The sequence below is a fragment of the Biomphalaria glabrata genome, chromosome 8 (genome assembly GCF_947242115.1).
Source record: "Biomphalaria glabrata chromosome 8, xgBioGlab47.1, whole genome shotgun sequence".
NCBI classification, from domain to species: domain Eukaryota; kingdom Metazoa; phylum Mollusca; class Gastropoda; family Planorbidae; genus Biomphalaria; species Biomphalaria glabrata.
In genome coordinates, this window is record NC_074718.1 from 25,577,934 (window position 1) to 25,602,791 (window position 24,858).

The 24,858-nt window shown below is 38.6% G+C and overlaps 1 protein-coding gene across 1 annotated transcript in view; it reads right to left on the reverse strand.

Annotated features, from left to right (window-relative positions):
* Positions 1-1,219: 1,219 nt before the first annotated feature.
* LOC106067146 (uncharacterized) overlaps positions 1,220-24,858 on the reverse strand; it is a 36,000-nt gene continuing 12,361 nt past the window's right edge. The window contains exons 2-7 of the mRNA XM_056039124.1: positions 15,774-16,466; positions 12,741-12,849; positions 7,799-7,969; positions 7,263-7,387; positions 5,825-5,873; positions 1,220-4,153 (exon numbers count right to left, since the gene is read on the reverse strand). Of these exons, the coding sequence (XP_055895099.1) occupies positions 1,527-4,153; positions 5,825-5,873; positions 7,263-7,387; positions 7,799-7,969; positions 12,741-12,849; positions 15,774-15,971 (3,279 nt within the window). The 5' untranslated portion in view covers positions 15,972-16,466 and the 3' untranslated portion in view covers positions 1,220-1,526. The remainder of the gene's footprint in view (positions 4,154-5,824; positions 5,874-7,262; positions 7,388-7,798; positions 7,970-12,740; positions 12,850-15,773; positions 16,467-24,858) is intronic.

Below are 24,858 nucleotides of genomic sequence, written 5' to 3' on the forward strand. Positions count from 1 at the left end.
ACTTCAAGAGATCATTGTCTAATCAACAGAAGCTAAGCATGAACTTCAAGAGATCATTGTCTAATCAACAGAAGCTAAGCATGAACTTCAAGTGATCATTGTCTAATCAACAGAAGCTAAGCATGAACTTCAAGTGATCATTGTCTAATCAACAGAAGCTAAGCATGAACTTCAAGTGATCATTGTCTAATCAACAGAAGCTAAGCATGAACTTCAAGTGATCATTGTCTAATCAACAGAAGCTAAGCATGAACTTCAAGTGATCATTGTCTAATCAACAATATATATATATATATATGGCTCCTTTTGTCTCGAAAGGCAATGGATGCGCCCAAGTGAGTCACTGAATCAACAATAGCTAAGTATGAACTTCAAGTGATCATTGTCTAATCAACAGAAGCTAAGCATAAACTTCAAGTGATCATTGTCTAATCAACAGAAGCTAAGTATGAACTTCAAGTGATCATTGTCTAATCAACAGAAGCTAAGCATAAACTTCAAGTGACCATTGTCTAATCAACAGAAGCTAAGCATGAACTTCAAGTGATCATTGTCTAATCAACAGAAGCTAAGCATGAACTTCAAGAGATCATTGTCTAATCAACAGAAGCTAAGCATGAACTTCAAGTGATCATTGTCTAATCAACAGAAGCTAAGCATGAACTTCAAGAGATCATTGTCTAATCAACAGAAGCTAAGCATGAACTTCAAGAGATCATTGTCTAATCAACAGAAGCTAAGCATGAACTTCAAGAGATCATTGTCTAATCAACAGAAGCTAAGCATGAACTTCAAGAGATCATTGTCTAATCAACAGAAGCTAAGCATGAACTTCAAGAGATCATTGTCTAATCAACAGAAGCTAAGCATGAACTTCAAGAGATCATCTACTGAAGGATTTATAATTCAAACAGAAGTTAATATGTGTCCTAGGGCTCCCTGAATCTCCACAAGTTTAGTACACGCAAATCGGACAATGACTGACTCAACATCTACCAGGTGATGTTTGTGAAAGCTTTATATTAAAGCATTGTGAATACTTTCAATACTTAACACGACCTCAAACCCTCACATTATTTTATATACGCATACCTTTAATATTCCAATCCTGTCAACACTGTGAAACTCTGGTCATTAACTCTTGGACTGCATTGCCATGGAGATACTCAAGAAATGAGCAATTCCATATACTATTTATACTCACGTGAGTCTAACAACATTATGTCAATTTGTTACATTTGTTTATTTTATTTTCGTCAGGAATAATAGCCTGCATTTGTAAACATAGTGTTCTATTCGTACAAAAGCTAAAGATTTTATTAATGTGATTTTTCTTTTTAAAATGTAGTCTGCTGTTTATCAATACAATTCGTTTCAAGCAATATTAGATGAAATAAGGTATACAATGTTTATGACGTCCCTAGCCACCTAACGCAATCTTTCGAAGTGATCATACAATGGATAAAAACATCTTGATCTGACATGAGAGTGTAAAGTCTGATACATCCTACATTGTACATAGGACGTTACAGTTTTTGAGCAATCACACACCAGTTGGCGTGGTCGTAGTACGTCTCCACGATCGCTAAAGAAGGCACATAGTTTTGGATAAGTTCTTCTAGTTCCCCCTGTCGGAAAACGTGATAGTAACGGCTGAGGCTGGATATGATTCTGTTTCGCTCATTCCCACTGCTCGGATTTCCCATGCATTGGCCTGGGTCAGCGTCAGAGTTTGAGTCACCCGAGTCCATTCCGGGCAGGGACTTCACATCGAGGAGTGTGTCCATTATGGATCCGTTGCAGTGTTCGTGATCAGAGAGAGCGTCCAGCCCATCACAGGCTGCATTGTTGGACCTGTTCTGGAAGTGCTCTTCGTGAACTGTTGATACTTGTTGATTCACGTTAACGCTAAACAGAAGACGTTTGTCTTGCACTGAGATCCCTGGATTAGCCACAAGGCTCTCAACAGCCGTATGCGTTACAGAGAATGTTTCACTTTGATGTATTTGTGTCAACCCGTTCTGGATCGTACTTTGAACCACCTGTGACAATCCATTACACAAAGAATCATTATGAGCCGCTTGTGCAGAATCCTTAGCACACTGACCAAACCCGATCTTTACTGTATCTTGTCCAAGCTTCGTTAATCCATTTTGTAAACATTCTTTGGCGTACCTAGCGGTTTCTTTGAGTTCATCAAGACTGTTAGTTGTCTTCAAATGATCTATCACTTGCTTTGTAGGCGGCTCATTTTCAACGCTACTTCGAGGGAACTGCCTTATTCCGAAGTTCACACTTTTCATTTCCGTGAAGACCTTCTTGGCTGCGCTGTCAAGCTTGTCCTCAATGCTGTCTGCAGCGTAGCCATCGCCAATCATGGTGAGGGCGTCTGAAAGGCTGAGTTTTCTGGATTCTCCAGCAGCAGCCTTGTGCTGGGGAACTATCTCTTTCTTACCAGACAAACGCCTCGCGAGATCGATCAAGCCGTGACGTTTTCCTTGTATCAGTTTTGGTGGGCTTTTTGGAGCAGGGACAGAACCTAAACACGCCTTCATACTTTGGTACTGGTTGTTGGGCGGAAAGTAGCAGACCTCGCGATAGTACTGGAGTGTTATTTCATCGGCTCTTTTAGCCCTTGGAGGTAGGTCCAAAACTTTAGGTCTAGGTGTTAATTGTAATGTCGTCGGCCTTGCGTTAGGTTTGACGTCAGTCTTCTTGCCCACATGGAACGCGTCGATAATTTTTGTGAATACATTTTTCATGTTCTGTCTTAAAGCAAATAAATACAAATGATCCTGGTGGTTTGTTTGGGCAGAGTTGTTTTTGATATTGTTTTGATAACCAAAGGTTGCCTTTTTTGGTGTATCGTTACATGGGTCTGAAGTGTTTGTTTTGTGTACTTCTGTAGTACATTTTGGATGTAAGATATGGGCAGTCTCTTTGGATAATTGACTATCAGGGGGCTGATTTGTTGATATATCAATGTCTAAATTTGTGTCAGGAAGCGAATGTTCACAGGAGCTTACTGTTTGCTCTTCATCGTCAGTGACATTAGCCTGTTTGACATGTCTGTCATAATATTGAAGATTTTGAATGCAAGGCACGTCACGACTGTTAGAATTTAACTTGAGAAGATGGGTGTTCACCTCTGGATACAAATTACTCTCGTCTGCACTGCACTCGTAAATGCTGGTGTCAGACGGAACTTCTGGAGGCGTCATAGAAAAGGGGCAGAAGCGTTTACTTGTAGTAGCTGTGCGCGACTCAGTTTGCTCCAACAAAAGCTTGCTGTTATCTGTGTTGTCTGTGTTATCTGTGTCGGAGGAACTGCTGTAAGTAGATATGTCGTTGTCAAGGGGATCGTCTGCAAGTGTCGTAGCGTCTGCTGATGAAGAAGGGAGGACAATGCTCTCGCTAGCAAAAGAGTCCCAATTGTGAGAAGAAGAGTCGTCCTGGAGAGATGGATTCATCAAACTTGTTTCAAATGGCCCAAAGTTAGACACAAGCGAAGTTTTCTGGCACGTGTCATCATCAGAACAACCAGAGCGAGCTCTTAACACAGAGGATCCATTTTCATTACACTTGGGACAGTATGCTTCTGGGTACTGTAACCTGGACAGGGTTTCGGAAACTCCTTGGTAAGAGTCTGCGAACATGTCTTCATTATCTGTGAAGTCCAAATCCGGAATATACCGACTTTCATTTTTGTTAGTAAAGTGTCTGAGTAGTCTTCCAAGTTTTTTGCACTCAGCCACCAACTGATTGGGGTACACATAGTGCAGGTTCGAATCTGACTCTTGAGGAGTCCATTCAATATCTCTCTCGTCTATGGCGCTCGTATCATCGATGGTTAAACAATTTTCATCAGTCCCGTCTGACGAGTATACGCAATTCAACATTTTTTGCTCTAGGGGTGGGCTAGGAAGAATTTCACTAATCCATTCAGCATCGCTAGAAGCATCAGCACTTTGCTGTTCTAGAGAGCTCTCAGGCGAGATCAGAGTACAGCTGATTCCCTTTCTGTCCCACAGTCCTGCTTCTTTGTCATGTGCAGACTCAGTGTCCAGTTGCTCATCTTGACTGTCCGAGTTGTCTACTGATACGTTAATATTTCCTTCCATGCCAGCCAATCTCAAGCGGCAATTAGGCTTACCTGAAAGAGAAATAAATGTACATGGATTAATGAGGATTATTGAACAGTTATACTGTTGTTGATACAATATAGACTATTAGAAACTGAAGAAAGTAAGATCAGATGTTGAACGTGTGCACGAAATAGCTAACGTTAATACTAGACATATATAAGACAAGTTTCTATATAATACAAGTTTCTGTCCCTTATTAACACTTTTTTTTCTATCGAAACGTAATAACAAATCAATATGTTCATCTATTAGAACAGTTGGGACTAGACAATAAGAAATAATGATTCCCCGTTTCCCTTACGTTACATTATCTCCCCTTAAATTTAGGTTCTCTAGCAAAGTTTAAATTCATGAGTATTAGGAAAGCAAGAGCTGCTCTATGTTAACACAAACACGACTTCGGAATCTTCGAGGCAACAGCGGAGTAATCTAGCTAAGTGATCAACAATCACGTGGGCAGAAAGGGAGAACAAAGGAATTCCCAAAAGTTTCTGGTGGGAAGATTTTCCGACTGCCTCTAATGCTCACGATCTCACAAAACAAAAACAAACAAAAAAATTAGTCTCTGTAATTCTTCAACTCACTGAGTTATTAAAGAGAGTGACTTTCAATCAATTTTGAAAAAGGTAAGATATTAAATGAGTATCTGCACTAAATGTCCAGAGGCGAGAAGACTTCAAAAAAAAAATCTATTTAAGAGGCTTCCTTAATCTTCCTTTTCCACTTCTTTGTTCCTAACAGTGTTTACTGCTCCGAGAAGAAGATACTCTCTCGATGTAGCCTAAACATGTTCTCATCATTTTTGGTTCATATCATTAGTTTATTTTTAAGGGACCTCCCTTAATTCCGGCCCTGATAGTAAATTCTCAAATAAGCAAAGTTCTGTGAATTATGTTTTTCCTATTAATTGCTTATAAAAACTTGCGAGTGAAACATTTCATGCTCGAAGTGGCGAGGAATCCCAGTAGGCTACTAAACTTAGAAAACTGATTAGTATAGTTATACAGTAGTGAATGTGTGTGGCGTGTCCCAATCTTCCTGTTAACATCATGATGTTAGAACCTTTTAGATCGAAGCCATCTTTGTAAATCTACTTTTCTGTTATATATATATATATATATGTATCACCTGCGGACAATGGTTATGCTTGCCCTGAATGTGGCAAAATATTAAGTCACAGCTGGGACTACGCAGCCACGAGAAATACTGCATTCCTCACAAATCTTTGGACTCGAAGACTAGCCTTATATATATATAAAATCCCGACTTTGACTATAGCTAACTGCTCTGATAATCGTATAACGGATGGAACACGTGCAAGTTTTTATTTATAACTTTAGATCTTTACACAAAGTTTTTGAAGTGCTTAGAAAGTTTCGGTAATTGGTAAAACAACATTAAAAGCAAAGTAAGTAGATTGTCATAGAATAGATTGAGATTAATCTATGTGACGTCTTAGAATCTAAGTAGACATGACAGAGATTAAGCGTACATCTAGTTCCATGATGATAATAATAAATATATAGACTATTAATAATCTAAAAAAATTAATTCTCTAGAGATCAACCTCAAGTAGATAGAGTAGAGATAATTAATAGTATCTAGAATCTATATCTAGATGAATTTAAAAAATTATACTGCTAAAAATTAAATTTCTATTTAGATCTAGCTCTACATACCAGAGTGTTCTGGTTTAAACCACGGAATCAAAACATCTTGGCTGGTGAACTGAAATAAATAAAGAAAAAATAAATGTCTGCAACCATAGACTTATACATAGGGGCCTAGTATAATATATAAGTCTATGTCTGCAACATTCAATTTATTCTTTTTTTGTTTTCCTTTTTGTTAAATTGAGATAAAAAAAAAAGAAGCACGTTTTCTGATGACGTAAAATTATATTATAAGTTTGAAGAGAGAAGGCAAAATGTGAATTATCATCGACTTGAGAGACAGAGAGAGAGAGAGAGAAAAGGGAGATACTGAGAGCAAGAGAACGAAAGAGAATGAGGAGAGACTGAGAAACGAGAAAAGAAGAGAAAAAAAAGAGACATGTGAAGAGTATGAGTGAAAGGGAGAGGAAAAATGAAGAAAAAGAGAGAGAGAGAGAGAAAGAAAGAGATAATCGGAGGGGGAGGTAAAATAATAAAAACAAGAGAGAGGCTAAGACACAAAAAAAACCTTATATATTATTATGTACATATGAAACTAGCATTACCCACTGGCTACACCCGTGGATTTGGTCTCAGGCTATATATAGTTTATGTTCTCATGGACTTCGTCCCTTTTTGTTTTCTGACTTCTAACTTGGACAGGCCCATCAATGCGAGGACCTCTTTCTCCTCCCCCCCCCCCCTAAACAAATAGTCTTATTGACACAATCGCACTATTCTTCTGCTTTTTTTTACATTGAAATATTTAATAGGCTCTATGATAGTTTTTGGCCTGGGCCTTTTTTTTTTTTTACTTTGTACACCCTACACTTCGTAATGCTCACACTTTGGCCGTACACTCCCCCGCCCCTTTATTTTTCTACTTTCAGTAAAGCTTTTCGCATGTTAGCAATAACCCTTTTTTCGCCAGAGTATTCTAGTACGTGAAAGGTCTAATTGGAACGGCCCGCTTTAAAACACCCCTTCCAAATACACTTCTGACCTTCTTATCTTATCTTATACGATACAGACGTTACTTCAAAAAAAGATGATTACGTCCTACGCGTCATGCATTTAGTCATGCATATTAACCAATGACAAAAAAAAATTAGTGGGTCTAAATTGCGAATAAAAAATAGTTTCTGTCAATTTAACCACTGCGGTTTCCACCGTGAAAGGTGCTTAGTTGTTATAGTCACACAGAAAGTAGTAACTAGTTAATTTTTCCTATTTTGTCGTCCACAGCAAAAGGGAGAATTAGTGCCTATATGTCAGTCAGTGAATCGGGGCACTTTGCGCTTTAAATATAGATCTAGATATCTGAACATCTCCTAAAAAATAAATTAAACGTTCATCACAAAATGGTAGCTCTAATATTCTACTAAATGTGTTCATTGTAACAGTCCACTGAACACTGAATGCTTTAAAATGGCTAATTTCATTATATGTCCAACTTTATACTCACTTTCCTCCTTGTTTGCTCGTAGGCCCAAACATAGATCATAACCTTACTGCCAGGGGAAGCTATTCTCGCCAATTCCTTCACTGCACGGATACGTCTGCTCTGGGATGAAAAATGGTGGATCACACCTTCGAAATGGAATACATGTATGTGGAGTTATTTCATGAAACCTTTCAGATAAATCCCAAAAACTTGTTTTATTTCTTGTTAAGAAAAGAGAGATGGGTAGCTATATAAAGAAGCGATTATAACATACTTGATATTTCAATGATTATATTTTTCATATTAATGTATTCTCTTTTATTCTCAAACAATTTTACAATATCTATGACTTTTTGTTTCCATCGCTGGATAGCAATAGCAGGCCCACGAAGTCAGTAGTACTAAATATATACGATTTATTGTTCTGGATCTTCCCTAAACCTTAATGTATAGACAGTATTCCACTCTCTAGAAACATCTCAACCTTTCACACTTAATCTTCTAATATCAACAATTAAGCCGCTCCACACATCTTGTTCTATACCACAGTAACCTACCAATAGAGCAAACTGCATCGAAGACACCATCTCGATAAGGAAGTGTCATGTTGTCTGCTGCAATTATTTCGTACCCGTCCGACCTGGCCTGCTCCAGAAACGATGAACAAATATCTGAGCCCAATTTATAGGTCAGTGGGTTAACAGACAAATAACGGCCGTTTCCACAACCTACAGACAAGAAAGTTTGAGGTGATATCATTCTCTTTCTGACTGTTTCCCTGTCAGATCGTCTATCTGTCTGTCTATCTATCAATCTATGCAGACAGTAGATACCCCGCCCTCTCGGCGACGTTCATGAAATTTTGTGTCTGTAGTTTGGTTTAGATTATTTTTTTTATCGAAAAGAGGAGTTTTATCGTCAAAACCATCTAATAGTGGGCATTAAACTTAATACTTTCTGGAGGTTGTTATTTTTAAAACTGAAAACTCTCTTAGCTACGCTCATAGATTTTGGTGACCTCAAAACCCACTTGGGGGGGGGGGTTAAACTAAAAAATCCTCTGGAGGGGGTTTTAACTTCAAGCCCTCTGGAGTTGGGTTTTAAAATTATAACCCTTCTTTGCTACGCTCATAGAATCCGGTGACTGTTGTTTGATTTAATCTTACATTTTAAGATTTAAAAAAACTCTAAAAGGGGGGGGGGTTAAAGGGTTAAACTCAAAACCCCCCTTGGCTGCACTCATGGAATTGGGTGACTCGTTTTTTTGTTTTTTTGTTTTGTTTTATAGAAGATGGGGTTTTAACCTCAAAACCCTCTAGAGGGGGATTTTAAACGAACCCCCTAACTTTTTTTGTCTGCACTGGCGCTAGTGATGGTTTAATGGTAGTAGGCCTATCTTACAAGAAACACAATTGAAGACAAAAAAAAACAAAAACAGTCGAAATATTCAACTCTCACTCAATAGGGGGGGATTTCATTTCGGCGGGGGATGTTACACCCCGAACCCCTCCTCTGGCTACGCCCATGAGCTCTATATAACACAGTTTGTTGCTGAATGTTGATAGGCAGTGACTGACATGTAGATCTAGATATGCACGAGGCACATTAATAAAACGTCTTAAACTTCACTAGACAAAGGGCTATGCTAATGACCGAAATATTTTTGATGTTACACCATTATCATTTTCTTCACACCGAAATTATAATTATTACAGAGATCAGGACCTCAACTATTATAGTTTTGTTATTAAAAAGTTACTGAAACAAACGAATCTACGAATCTGAGACTGACAGCATGTCTGAGCATAAGGTGGTTCGCCAAACTCACATCATTGCTTTAGCTGGTCATCTATAGCCAACAAAACATTTGATTCAATACTTATCGGTAAAAAAAAAATAATGTACCTATTTCAGGTTAAAAAAAACAATATTTGTTTAGGAGTAAATTCTGGACCATCTATTAAATAAAAGATGAAGTGCAAATCTTGTTTTATTTCATAAGTTTCAGACTTTCCTTCAGAAAAGACGATCTTTACGTCGTAACCAAAACTTCGGGGTAAGCGGTCAGAGTTAAAAGTCGAAACCAACCAGACAACAGACCAAAGAACAGGCCTAACTACTAAGCAGCCGTCTTGTTTCAAGCTCAAAAGTACCTAGTATAGCCTCTGTCACTTACCAAGAGTGGCAGGATCGGTGAGACGCTGAGACCCACAACAAGCTAAGACGTGTTGTGGCGGATGTCAGCAGGCGGTTCACATTTAAAGGTCTGCCACAGCGTGGAAGCACGACCATGTCAAGACTTAGGATTGACCAAACTGGCCACATCTACATCACACACTCTTTTGTGGTAAAGGGACAGGAGCCCCCACTGTGCGAGTACTGTGACCTTTACCTCACCGTAGAACATATCCTCTTTGATTGCCCCAGATAACAGGATATTAGAGGGAAATATTTAAGAACAGACAGCCTCAAAACACTGTTTGATGGCGTTGATCCTGGGATATAGTACTGGGCTTTATCCGGGAGGTGGGGTTGACTACTAAAATTTTAGTTGAGATCTGGCAAAGTTCTTATAAATATATACATATTTACAAAAGATTTCTATTATATACTAAAATTAGTACTATTTGAGTTGTCCGTAGACCTTATTTTTAATACCTCAGCTGGGTAACTCTTATCACTTGACCTAGACAGGGGAAGTAACCCTTGAGGAATAATGTGTACGAAATAGCCCGAATTGTGCTGATATGCTATAAATAAGAAGAAATCCAAAATCCATTTAGCTTAAAATTTCCCTAGTGTAAATGTTTCATGCAGCTATATGAGTATTTAAACAAAAATATTCCACTTTATAAATAACAAACATAACCTCTTGGAAAACATTGGCAATATGTCTTTCTACGCATGAAAACAATGGCAATATGTCTTTCTACGCATGAACACAATGCGTTGACATGAACACAATGCGTTGACATGAACACAATGCGTTGACATGAACACAATGCGTGGACATGAACACAATGCGTAGACATGAACACAATGCTGACATGAACACAATGCGTTGACATGAACACAATGTGTTGACATGAACACAATGCTGACATGAACACAATGCGTGGACATGAACACAATGCTGACATGAACACAATGCGTTGACATGAACACAATGCGTTGACATGAACACAATGCTGACATGAACACAATGCGTTGACATGAACACAATGCGTTGACATAAACACAATGCGTTGACATGAACACAATGCGTTGACATGAACACAATGTGTTGACATGAACACAATGCTGACATGAACACAATGCGTGGACATGAACACAATGCTGACATGAACACAATGCGTTGACATGAACACAATGCGTTGACATGAACACAATGCTGACATGAACACAATGCGTGGACATGAACACAATGCTGACATGAACACAATGTGTTGACATGAACACAATGCGTTGACATGAACACAATGCGTTGACATGAACATAATGCTGACATGAACACAATGCGTTGACATGAACACAATGCGTTGACATGAACACAATGCGTTGACATGAACACAATGCTGACATGAACACAATGCGTGGACATGAACACAATGCGTGGACATGAACACAATGCTGACATGAACACAATGCGTTGACATAAACACAATGCGTTGACATGAACACAATGTGTTGACATGAACACAATGCTGACATGAACACAATGCGTGGACATGAACACAATGCTGACATGAACACAATGCGTTGACATGAACACAATGCGTTGACATGAACACAATGCGTGGACATGAACACAATGCTGACATGAACACAATGCGTTGACATGAACACAATGCGTTGACATGAACACAATGCTGACATGAACACAATGCGTGGACATGAACACAATGCGTTGACATGAACACAATGCGTTGACATGAACACAATGTTGACATGAACACAATGCGTGGACATGAACACAATGCTGACATGAACACAATGCTGACATGAACACAATGCGTTGACATGAACACAATGCGTTGACATGAACACAATGCTGACATGAACACAATGCGTTGACATGAACACAATGCGTTGACATGAACACAATGCGTTGACAACTAGATTTAGATCGATTGTATCTCGGCGTGATGACAAACTTGGCTAGTTAATAATTACTGAGACTGACCGATGTGGACGCCAGTGCCGTCAAGATTGTCATGTCTTGGAGTCCCAGTTAATTGGTTTCACAATATGACTCCAACGGATCACGGCTATTGAGTTTAATGTCAAGAAAACGTCATTACAAATATATATAAGAGTTTCCTTTCGCTATGAGGCATTTTCTTAAATATTTTGTTTTGGCAATAAAAATAAATTTGTTGAATATACCTTTAGACTGACTGTACAGTTTATAACTGTTTAGTTCATTGTAAGTAGCTTCATTGTACCTGTTCAAATTAACATAATACACTTTTTGTTAGACTGAGAATTTAGTCAAAACTAAAAGTGAAACTTGGAATCTGCAAGGAAAGATAAAAGTGCGCAGACCCAAGCAAACCTTGGAGAGGTCAGTCATCAGTGAAGCTGAGGATACTGGAATGACATGGGAGCAGACAAAGAAAGCTGCTCAGAACCGAGTTCGGTGGAAAGGTATGGTAGCGGCCCTATGCTCCCACTGGGAGTGCACAGGATTAAGTATAAGTAAGTTAAGTGAAACAGAAGATGGACTATATGGAGCACACTTCTCTAGAGACCTGGTTGCTCCATAGGAGACATCATAGGCTTCTCGATCGCTTCATTCATAGGGGCTTTAATAGGCGTACACTGGTATGCCTATATAACAAATAACATTGTTCTGCTGGGCGCCGATGTGGTCAGTTTAAAGGCACTACTAGATCTAACTATTCGACATCTGCCCTGCTGGCTATGATAGATGACCATATACCAAAAGGAGATTCTTTTTTAGAGAGCCTAAAGCAGGAGCGCCCCCCCCCCAAATGAGAATGCTCTTAAGATCAACTTAGAAGTCCGTGTCATAGATGAAAACAAGTAAAGTAAAAACAATAAAGTAAAATCCCCCCCCCCCTTGAGACCTTGCGATGTATGATGAAAACAGTTTGTAGAAAAGGGTTTCTGAAATAGTTGGAGAACCTGTACATAGGTCTCTCGGGACACACAGTTGGAGCCAAACGAAAATCATTGTCCACGATAAGCGTATGACAAAGAAAAATAAATAGAACCTGGCGGACAACAGTCTGGTCAGTATCAGATGTGGACAATATTTGTTTATCTTCATACTCGAAGACAATGTGGAGTCTAAGCCTATAGTTCTTACTTACAGGTATATCGCGGTATAGTCTTTATTCTCTAATAAAGTGTTAGTTTTATTATGGCATTGACATTTCCATACACCCAAGTTACCTCTTTCGCTTTAGTTTATCATCTTGCATGAACTGCGGTTTAGATGTATCTTCTTATCTTTAAAAATGTTAAAGAACTTACCAATGTCGGCTACCAAAGTCCCAGGAGCTAAATTTTTCAAAAATTTATTGACTTTAGGCCACTTCTTGTGCTTTACGTCATTGTAGTGTGGAGCTATAAGGTTGTACACCTGGCAGATGATATCAGTGTATACAAGCAAAATATAAAGGAAAAAAAAGCAAAGCTTATCTAAGGGAAGGAATCGCAAAATGACTGACATATCTTTCTATACTGAGAGGCTTAAGCCTCTTTTTCTATATAAAACAAAATTGATGTATTAATTACCACTGATCGATTACTAATTGCTTAATTTTTATTTTAATTGATTCATGTATAGTCATGGATTGTGAATGATTGTCAAAATTTCAACTTCGTCCGAGAATAGGAAGTGGGAGAAATAACGTGTACAAGATTCGAACCAGACAGACGGAGTGAGTTAATCTAAGCTTTGTAAAAAGTGTGTCAACATATGTTTTAATTACATTTTAAAATTTAAATTAGTCTAAACTTAAATGGAAAAGGACAGTTGGCCTTTAAGATCAAGCTGCTGTGGAATGCTTCAATTGTTTGAGCAGCTAGAAAGGATTATAGACAACGTTATCTCCACAACACGATATTGATTGGAAACAGAAGTTAGGAAGTGTTCATTGGAAACAGAAGTTAGGAGGTGTTCATTGGAAACAGAAGTTAGGAGGTGTTCATTGGAAACAGAAGTTAGGAAGTGTTCATTGGAAACAGAAGTTAGGAAGTGTTCATTGGAAACAGAAGTTAGGAAGTGTTCAATATAAAGAAGTTTTAATGTTCTGTATCAATTATGTAGGCCTATTTCTAAGTAGAATTTTAATCTTCTGCACCAAGATTGTGCTTTTAATTAAACTTGTAATCTTCTGCCTCAAATCTGTACTTAAATTAATCAAAGGATAACATGACCCACAACAGAACTTTAGTTTTTCAGACAAAGTAACAAATGTATGAAACTATGAAGAATTTCACGTGGACAGGAAATTGTTTCGAGTGTTTGTTTTCACAGAGAATGTTATTTTACATTCTTTCATATTCTAGCAATAGTTTTTATTTTCATTCTTTATTTCTACTCTCGTATGTCCGAGTTGAAAGGACGGATGCTATTTTCCCTCCAGCTGTTAAAGCATTCACACAATACAGTCTAGACACTATGTAGGGTCTAGACTTACGGCTCTCAAAATATTCCAAATTCATACACCTTAAAAATTCTAGTAAAATTGATTATTAACTGCTAACTGATCTGTATAATAATAATAATAATGATAATAATAATAATAATAATAATATTCCGAAGCAACCCCTCTGAACCTACACAATGCTGATGTCAGTGTCGGTTTGGACGACGTAGGGCATGAGATTCGCCAATGGGAAGAAAAAAACCTCCACGGAAAATTCCCGGCTTTATTAAATGGGGACAACATCGACAAGGCTGCTTCCTTAACATGGCTTAAAGCAGGTCATCTCTACCCTGAAACAGAAGGCTTTGTTACAGGACAGAGTAATCAGGACAAAAAATTACGAGAAGCATATCCTGAAACTCAATGTTGTCGACAAATGATGAAAATTTGGAAATGTGGGTGAGTCGATTGAACACATTATGGCAGGATGTCCAGCCAAGTTGCAATGTTAATACACCAACACTTGGTTTTGATGCACAATTTGATCGGTAAGGACACTCCTCCTTATTATAAATACTCGCCACAAGAGGTTCTCGAGTCTACTGAACATCTGCTGTACTGGGTGGGATAGGCCTATTCTGACCGACAAAAACGGTAGATTTCAATCGCCCTGATCTTCTGTTCGTTGATAAAATAAAAAAAACCGCTACCATTATCGATATCGCCGTACCAATGTCTCATAAATTAAGAAAAACTGAGATAGAAAAGCAAAGAAAATATGGGAACCTAGGCTTGGAGATTAAGCGTCTATGGAAATTGTCCAAAATAACAATATACCCCATTGTTATATCAACCGAGGGGATAATAACAACTGACCTCACAGACACCTTCAAGGCCCTTAACATTCCTAGGAACATCTTCGTTGCCTGTCAGTGGGCGGTACTGCTGCAGACCTGCCACATCACCAGAAAATTCCTCAGTGGAAACTGTTAAAGGGACTACGATGAATTTTGTTTCTCTTTAGCGAAACTCGACCCTGACAGCGCCACAGAATGACTACTCGTTCATTTCTAACATAATAATAATATATCTTAATTATCTTTGAGGAAAATAGTCCGACAATTATGCATAAAAGCATTACAACAATAGCGAACGAAATGTAGGCTACATCAATACCACAGCCTCATTATATAATACAACTAATGTCTACCTTAGAAAGTTGGCTTTCTATTAATAATTCAAGGAAACACAAGAGTTCTAACAAAGATGGTTGCGTCCTTCAAACATTAGTTCGAGAAAAGAAATTATAAAAATGTCTGCCTTGTTCAATTTCTTATTGTAAGATACCTCCGGCTCGATGTCATTCAATTTTCTTGGTTGACCTTTCTTTTTAAAGTTACTCATCCATAACAACTTTTGATACGCACACATAATATTCATTTAAAACATAAAATTCCTAGACATTCACAGCTTGGTGCTATCTGCTATGAAAAAAAAAAAGCATAAGAAGTCCCTTCTAATATATAAAGAAGAATGTAATGAGTATGTATGTATGTATGTATATGTATGTATTATGTATGTATGTATGTACCACATAGAAATCAAAAACGTTTGATCAATCTTGATAAAACTTGGCATAAGTGTTTTTTAGATCATGGCGGAGACCGTAGTGTATGTTTTATGTCCCAACCACAATAGGAAGGACAACTAAAATACCTAAATATATTTCTATTAAAGAACGAAACTTTTTAACAACTCGGGTAAACCCAATTTTTACAGTATTTTATACGAGCTATGAATGTGTCGCTAAACGTGTGAAAAGTGTTAAGGGAACATTTCACATAGATCTCAATCTAATGCACTAGATCAGCGATGCACAAACATATTCTGCTAGTATTATATAAAACCTTACCTTTTCTACATGGTATGTCTCCCAACACCGTGCACGTGGACAACTTGCCAGTTTGGAGTTCAGAGAAGTTTTCAATCCTCGGACACCTTGACAGTAGCCTTCTTCTTTCCTTGACAGAGCGATATCCAATGTGGACGTAGGATCTCCATGTTCAAACCCGTCCGTAACCTGGGTGAAGGTCCTGCAGGATGTCTTCATCCTTAAAGAATCATCTCGAGCCTCTTGAAAGATACTTTTTTTTTACATTTATTTTCTACAAATATCTGGCTTGCACGTGAATGTCAAAGAATTTTTAGAGATTTTGTTAAGTGTATCTTTAACGTTGTGTGATCAAATCGATGAGGAGTTCCCGTAGTCTTGGAGCAAAGTTGGGCTCTGAAGCTAGTTTGATCGAAACTGCGCTTTGCCTCTCTAGAGACCTTACACCTGGTGCCAATCTTTAATGCCATTAATTCTTCCTTCATCCCAGACACTGCGGTCGCATCTCAAAGAGTCCAGGCTGACTTTGTCTCATTGTTCGCCCCTCTTTTTTTTTCCGTGTCGGTATTAGACAGTCTCCGTAAGGCCTCTGTGGATGTCCTCTGTCGTATTTATCATGAAGTGAGTGTCAGCGTGGACATAATGGAACCAGGGGAGAGGGGAATCGGTTAGCTGATCCATGGAAAGTTGAAATTAACTTTTCCTTGGTGCGATCTGTCAGAGAAGATATATGTCCAGATTACTAAACATCTATTTCAAATGTCAAGAACTAAAGTACATTTATTAAAAATTAAACCAAACTTTTTCATTTCTCAGACTTTAAAAAAAATTTAAACAGAAAGACTGCCTAGGGACGAACACAATCTTTGTCAGTTGAAATACAAATATCTACAATATAAAATTCTTGACCATGATGACTCACTGATAATCAGTAATTCTCCCTGAGGATAAAATACGAAAACAACCTGTTATTACTTTTAGGATACATGGAATAACTAAGCCAGCAGTTACATTTATCAAAAAGATTTTTTAAATTCGCAATTTCGACCCAATCTTTTTATAAAGCCTATATTTAAATGTCTATAGTACATAATTGTATGTCCCTCTAGGTTTGACAAAGATCTAAATTCATTGCACTAGATCAGCACTAGACCAGTGATAAACTAAGACCGCGGGTCGAAACCGGTTACTTCTAAATAAAGTGCATCTTTAGATCTATGACTGACAGAGTTTAAAAAATATGTAAAAAATGGACTAAGCTGTGAATGGTTGTGAATAGCGATGTTATTTTTTTCCAATTGCTCGGTAAGCACAAAGTCACAATGATTTATCTATCAGTAATTCTATAATATAAGGGTAAAACAATGTGTGAATTGCAGGGGCATTATTAGGCTTATATGCTAGAATGCTATGGGCGATTCAAAGAATGCAGACGATTGCATAATATATAGAACAATAAAAACAACACAAGACACAGATATTTTACAAAGAGAATTAGATGAATTACAGAAATGGGAATCAAATTGGAGCATGTCTTTCCACCCAGAAAAATGTCAGTTGTTAAGAGTAACAAAAAAACTAAAACAAATTAATTCCACTTATCTTATTCATGGCAAACCAGTAACACAGACTAAAAACGCAAAATACCTAGGTGTTATAATAAATGAAAAACTGTCATGGAATCCACATATTGATGAAACTACAAAAAAATCAAACAAAGCATTAGGATTTATTAAAAGAAATTTCTATAAATCAAATAAGAACATAAAACTAAAATGTTATTTAACCTTGGTTAGGCCAATAATAGAATATGCATCCTCTGTTTGGGACCCCTCAACTCAAGAAAACATTAAGAAACTAGAACAGACACAAAATAGAGCAGTGAGATTCATAACAAACGAATATTCACATTTGACTAGAGTAACACCTTTAGTAAAATCACTAAATTTAGAAAGCCTTCAGGACAGAAGGGTCAAAAGTAAAGTAGCAATAATACATAAAACACTGAACCATAATCTTTAAATACAAAAACAAAATTTAATAAAATACTCTGAAAGACACAAAGATAAAGGCACATTCCTCGTCCCATATGCTAGGACAAATTTGTACAAATACTCCTTCTTCCCTAGTGCTATTAGAGCATGGAATGGGTTGCCTGAGCTAGCCAGGAAAACCAGTGACTTGGCAGAATTTAAGTCATTGGTTAATATGCATGACTAAATGCATGACGCGTAGGACGTAATCATCTTCTTTTTTGAAGTAACGTCTGTATTATATAAGATAAGATAAGAAATGTATGCTTGTTTAAAACTGCTTTTCTGACATTTATTTGATGGATTGAAAAAACAACACCTGAGCGGCTTATAAGTTTGTGGTTGGGAATGAAGGCTTTCTAGTGGAGGATGCTTACAAAGTATGCAATGTTATTTCAATGATGGCAGTTCCAATAAATATGCAAAAAAAAAAAACAGTGTTGATAAGCTTGTTTTTTTTAAAACGCTATTTACAATTTTTGTGAACTCTTTAGCTCCGCAGAATCCAATTTTCTAAGCTCTTCCGCTTGAAGTATTTTGGCATCCTTGACATTGTTTAGTGACCTAGTCTATCGTGAATATACCCAATGTGTCTAGGGCTCTAGGCTATATCTGTTTATTAGAAGTTAGATTTTTGTGTAGGTTTATATTTATGTGTGTATTTTGTGTAGGTATATATATATATATATATATATATATATATATATATATATATATATATATATATATATATATATATATATATATATATATTGTTGTAACCACGCTCCCGCGCTACACTAATGGTGCGCATCTGAGCACTACTGAACACGACTAGTGAAAGACATATAGAGACAGGAAGAAGGACTGTTGTGAGCCGGCTAAAAAAGTCATGGGAGTCTGAACAGTCTGGTGCTGAGTGCTATCCTGTGTGATACTAGGAAACTGTGTGTGAGACCTGGAGCGACACTGGGAAGTGTGTCGGTGGTCTGTTCTGTGTTCTGGTATGAAGTAGGACTCTTAGAACTTAAGACATATTACTCCCTGTGACTTTATAGCAGACGTCCAAGTCTAACTAGTAACTATTACTATTTGTTGATGCTTGTGCTAGTTATACTAAATAAATACATCGTTTACTGTTGCCGACATGTCTTTCGTTGAGTGCCTGCCTTAGAGAGTTACAACAACTGGTGTCAGAAGTGGGATTTAGGCAGCTCAGCAAAAGGATAAGAATGACAACGCTTAGGAAGCTAGATGAACTTAGCTGTAAACAGTAAAAAGAGGAGCTCCGAGACAGGGAGCTGAGGATCTTCTGTGACAAAGAAAAAATGAGAGCCAGTCTTTGGCGGGCCCTTGTTGATGAAGGGGAGGATCCGGAAACATATGTGTTTGAGATAGAACCAGATATTGGTGAGGTGCTGAACACTATGCAAAACTGGTTATGTGAACTTTGTACTTTCCAGGATTCGATGAATCATTCTATGGACAAACTGATACGTAACGTGCAAGGCAAGATCAATCCAGTAAGAGAGAGGAATCCATCATTCAACAACAATGAACCGTTACTCATTCAAGACTGTGGCTGTACTGATAGTTACAAAGAATGCGTCAATGTTAACAAGAAAAACGCAGATGAACGGAAAGAGACAGTTGAAGCACTAGAAGAAGTCTGCTACGCGACTGAAACTTTTGCTGTACCAGCTTTGAGTGCCACAACGACCCGGACAGAACAGGACAACTTTGAGCCTGCGTTAGAGCCTGTCACTTTGGACCTTAAGGACCCCTGTCGATCTGCCTACGAGGGGAACTTGAATTTTGATTGTTGCATTCAGGCGGTAAGCAACAACTGTACATGCGGTGTTTCACGAAGGTAGTGCAAATGTCAAGAAACCCATCAACAGGGTCTGAAACCAGTGGACTTCGATACTTCTGTTTTCACCAGCGAGAGAGGCCTTGAAGGTGGTCAGAAGAACCCTGCAGCTGATTAACTTGTGCACATAGGACGTTGCCCACGTGCCCCACAGACATGTCTTTCGGACACGCTTGAAGATTTTGCCGTGTTTGACAACCTGGCCTCCTGGGGGCCTATGGTGCATCAAGAAAGCGTGCTGGAGCAATGTGTAAGACCAATGGTCTTGATGACCACCGCCTTGACATCCAATGCCTCTCTTCCTGCCATGAAGCTGCCGTCGGTGCTGACTGAGAGAAAGGCCAGACAACGAAAACGATGCCCCCTTAACCAAAGGCAGATCAACTGGAGAAGGAGAAAGCGGCACCAGCAGAGAGCAGTGTGGATGACTTTGTGGGGAACACGCTCCCTGCCGTCTGTAGCTCCCACAGACCGACCTCCACCTGCACTGACCAACGTCCACCACCCTGTAGGGCACCTGAATCTGTTCGGGACGAACAGATCTGAGAAGGGGGCAATGTTGTAACCACGCTCCCGCGCTACACTAATGGTGCGCATCTGAGCACTACTGAACACGACTAGTGAAAGACATATTGAGACAGGAAGAAGGACTGTTGTGAGCCGGCTAAAAAAGTCATGGGAGTCTGAACAGTCTGGTGCTGAGTGCTGTCCTGTGTGATACTAGGAAACTGTGAGGGAGACCTGGAGCGACACTGGGAAGTGTGTCGGTGGTCTGTTCTGTGTTCTGGTATGAAGTAGGACTCTTAGAACTTAAGACATATTACTCCCTGTGACTTTAAAGCACAAGTCCAAGTCTAACTAGTAACTATTACTATTTGTTGATGATTGTGCTAGTTATAATAAATAAATACATCGTTTACTGTTGCCGACCTGTCTTTCGTTGAGTGCCTGCCTTAGAGAGTTACAACAATATATATATATATATATATGTGTGTGTGTGTGTGTGTGAGTATGAATAGGTATAGAGGTTGTTTGTGTCTGGGCTTATTTGTGTGTGTGTATTTACAAAGGCTGTTTGTGTGTAGATTTATATGTGTGAGTGTGATGAGCCAAACATTTGTGTGCGAGTGAGTCTTTAGATGCATTTGTTTTTTTACAAACTATCTCCTATAGTGACCCATACCATAACTTCCAATCATTGACTGATTAAATACCGATGTAGCGAGCAAAAGCTTATAACAATGAGTGCTGGTAGTATAAGTTTAATAAAACAAAGCCGGGTGATATTATTGAGTCTGCCTATGTCAACAAACTGTGAGTCAACAGGTTTTGGTGACTGAGAAGATACTTTATTAGCACTTAACGTCAGACGGTAAATAGATTGAATAAGGAGTCAAAACAGGACTGCGACTTATGCAGCCTACATGCTGATACATGAGCGTAGCCAAAAAGGGGGGGGGGTGAATTTAAAACGATCCCTAGAGGGTTTTGAGTTTACTCCCCCCCCCCCGTTGAAGGAACAGAAACTATTGTAAGCAATTTCATGAGCGTAGCCAAAGGTGGGTTTGAGTTTACCCCCCTCCTCTAGGGGGTTTTAATGTTAAAACCTCTACTTCGAGAAAAGACAAAAGCAAACATAATTCCATTAGGGGTAAGTTTAAGCCCCGCCTCCAATAAAAAACAAGTAATGGAAAACTACAGCCGATGGAGGTTTTAAGGTTAAAAACCCCTTCCAATAAAAAAAAAAATAAAGCTACAATCACTAAATTCCACGAGCGTAGCCAAAAGGGGTTTTGTTTGTTATCCCCCTTTCCTCAATAAAATAGATAAACTAAGGCAAAAACTATAGTAATCTGTTGAGCCTAGCCATTGTGTTTTGCTAGAACCCATAAATAAAGTAAATCTACGATAATTCAGACTTAAAAAGTAAAGCAAACTACAGTCATTTGAGTTTCAACCCTACCACTTTGCTGTGTTCCAATAATAAAGTGCAGTGGATAGCAGATAACATGTTGGCAAGGCAACGCTTCATCTAAACAGTTGCGTCGTCTAGAAAACATTGTAAAAAGGGCATCAAAAATCACACGCACAACATTACCATATTTAAAGGAACTTTTTGAACAGAAATGTCTAAGAATAATTGCAAAAATCTTGGAAGACAACAGCCACCCTCTTAATGATAACTACGTCAAGTCGTCACGAAGTGGGCGACTTCTGTCAATCAAGACAAGAACAGAGCGGTACAAAACCTCGTTCGTACCTTACTCGGTCAGACTATATCAACGTCACCCTTCGATCAGGAAACATGAAAAGCACCAAGATGCCTGTGTGTAGTCGCTGAATGAACTCTTTATGTTGTGTCTGTTCTTTTTATGTGTATGTTTCTGTTGTGTTGTCTGTATATGAGAAAAAGAGTCCTTGTAATCACAACAAATTTCCACAAGGATCAATAAAGCAGTCTTAGTCTTGACATTTTACTTAAAATTTTAAAATAGAGATATATTGTAGACTGTAGACTCCTCAGAATATAAATTGCATTCTTTGTTTAATTTGAAGTACAGAAAATAATGCTTGGCTCACAGCGCTCCCCAAGGTACCTTAGTTGGAAAAGAAGGAGTCTTAGGAGTGTCTATTTTCCTTCCAGAACTTCAGAAAGAGCCTATTCTAAGGTACAAAGACGTCCGGAAAATGAAGGGACGATGTAATGAACATTAATTCACATATATATATATATGTTCCATCGTGGTTCGATGATGTCAAAATACAATTATTTACTAGTGGCTTGAGTTTTCGACGACCCTACCTTTTTTTTTTTTACTGCGTCGGAAGGGCGAGCCAAATAGTAGGATTGGAAAAAAAAAATCCTAATTATGTTAAACAAAAAAAAAGGAATGATTACGTAATAATTAAATGACAACACTAATTCCATAACAATAATTCATATAATATTAATAACTTTGTAACAACAGAACTGGGAAATATATTGGCTGCCATTAAATTAGACTTTCTAAAAGTACGAGGATTATTGGACCTACAAATCATGTAGTTCATTGCTGGGTCCGTGGAGGCACGGAAAATGTTGCACTCTGCGGATTCAATGAGAAAATACAGGCTTCTTAGTTTGTATTACAGTTACCATGGCGACGCTCTAAAAAATGCTATTTCCCGGCATCTTATGATTAAACTCTCGTTTGACTCATTAGAAGCAGGACGGTAATTGTAACATCAGCACTGACATATATAACATTAAAAGTGAAACGAGAAGACGACAGGCACGTAATTCTGGAGTGCTGTATTTGTTATAATTCCCAGAGAGAGAGAGAGAGAGAGAGAGAGAGAGAGAGAGAGAGAGATAGAATATGGGTATAAGGGAGAAAAAAGGGGTAGGGACAAAGAGGTGGGAAGAAGAGAGAAGGAGGTAAGGATGAAGACATAGCGAGGGAGGGAGACGAAGGGAGAGAGGAACAAAGGGAGGAAGAGAGAGCTGGAAACAGAGAGGGAGAAATAGGAGTGGAGATGGAGATAGAGGAAAGATAAGAAGAGAGATGGAGAGAGAATGTCTGTGGACTACAAATTGAAATCTGAAGTAGTTAATGATAACATGTTTAAAGCGCGCGCGTGTGTGTTGGTATGTTTGTGTGTGGAGAAAATGACTGCAGTTTGAAATGTAAGAATGTATATAATAATTAATAATAATATATAGCACAATATTAGAAGATTGATCTAGATCTACAAGTAGGCCTCTGTTCTAAATGAAACATTTAAAATCCTTAAAACTTGCCATAGTGAATATATATATATACAGTGGCGTCACTAGGGGGTGCTTAGGGTGCGGTCCACACCGGGTGAAGATTCCGTTTCGTCTTGCTAACCAAATAGTCCGACTTACTTAATCGGTGATCAGAGCACTACAACTTGCTTTTTGTTGACAAAAGAGTTGTGTCTGAGTCTCTTACTGAAATTCTGCAAGAAATAGTTAAAATGGAATATCCAAGTCATGATTTGAGGTTGAAACGGCCATCATGAAGCTCAAAAAACACAAACGCCTGGCTCAGACGATCTTCCAGCAGAAGTTGTAAAAAATGCTTGGTACTGGTCTCACAGAAAGGTTAACAGAACTCTTCACCTTGTGCTGGGACACATGTAATGTCCCGCCAGAACTCTGAGACATATCCCTGTACAAAAAAGGCGATAAATCAGACTGCTCTAATTACCGTGGCATTACCTTACTGTCATTGGCGGGGAAGATCTTTGCCAGGATACTCCTTGACAGATTTACCAACTCCATAGTAAGCAGTGCGCTTTCTGAAAGTTAGCGTGACTTCCAAGCTGGGTAGAGGCACATCGGAAGATATTTTTGTCTTGCGTCAAAAGCAGGAAAAAAATGCATGGAGCAGAACCTGGACTTGTACGTTGACTTCATTGACCGTCACCAAAACATTTGACACAGTGAGTCACGATGGCTTGTGGAGAAATCTGTCTCGACTCGGATGCCCTCCAAGACTCATCGCCATTCTGAAGCAACTGCACGAGGGTCGAAAAGGTCAAATCAGATTCAATGGTGACCCGTCAGCTCACTTCTCTATAGAGAATTGTGTAAATCAGTTTTGTGTGCTTGCTCCGACACTCTTAGCAAGATTCTTTGGAGCAATCCTAAATACAATTAGGCGACGCCAGCTTGAGGGCATCCGCATCAGTCTCCGTACGGACGCCAGCATATTTGATATACGACGCCTTCTCTCCCGTACAAAATTAAAGAGATGATTGCTACAGAGCTGCTCTATGTGGACGATTGCGCCCTTCTTGCACACGGTTAAAAAGATAAGGGTAAGGAAAGAGATGAAGAGAGAGATAGAATGCAAGAGATGGGGAGAGATGGGGAGCAAGAGGAAGAGAGATTGGCGAGGATCATAGAAGATTGTTACGTCTTAGCCCAATTTATGGCAGGATTCGAACTCAGGACAATCACGACGACATTCCGAAGCGCATACCACTCGACCAGGCACCTCCTAAATTCTCGTCTGGCCAGATAAATAATTCATCGGCAGAGAAATAAAATTGAATTGAAAAACTATTAAATCCCCATGCATTATTGATTTTGTCATCAATATTGTCAGCGACTACACCAGAAAACATTGAAGGCGAGAGGAACAAGGGGAAGCCAACACTGGCATGAATGTTAATACAGTCAACTGAGAGCAAGTTGAACAAGAAAGGAACCAAA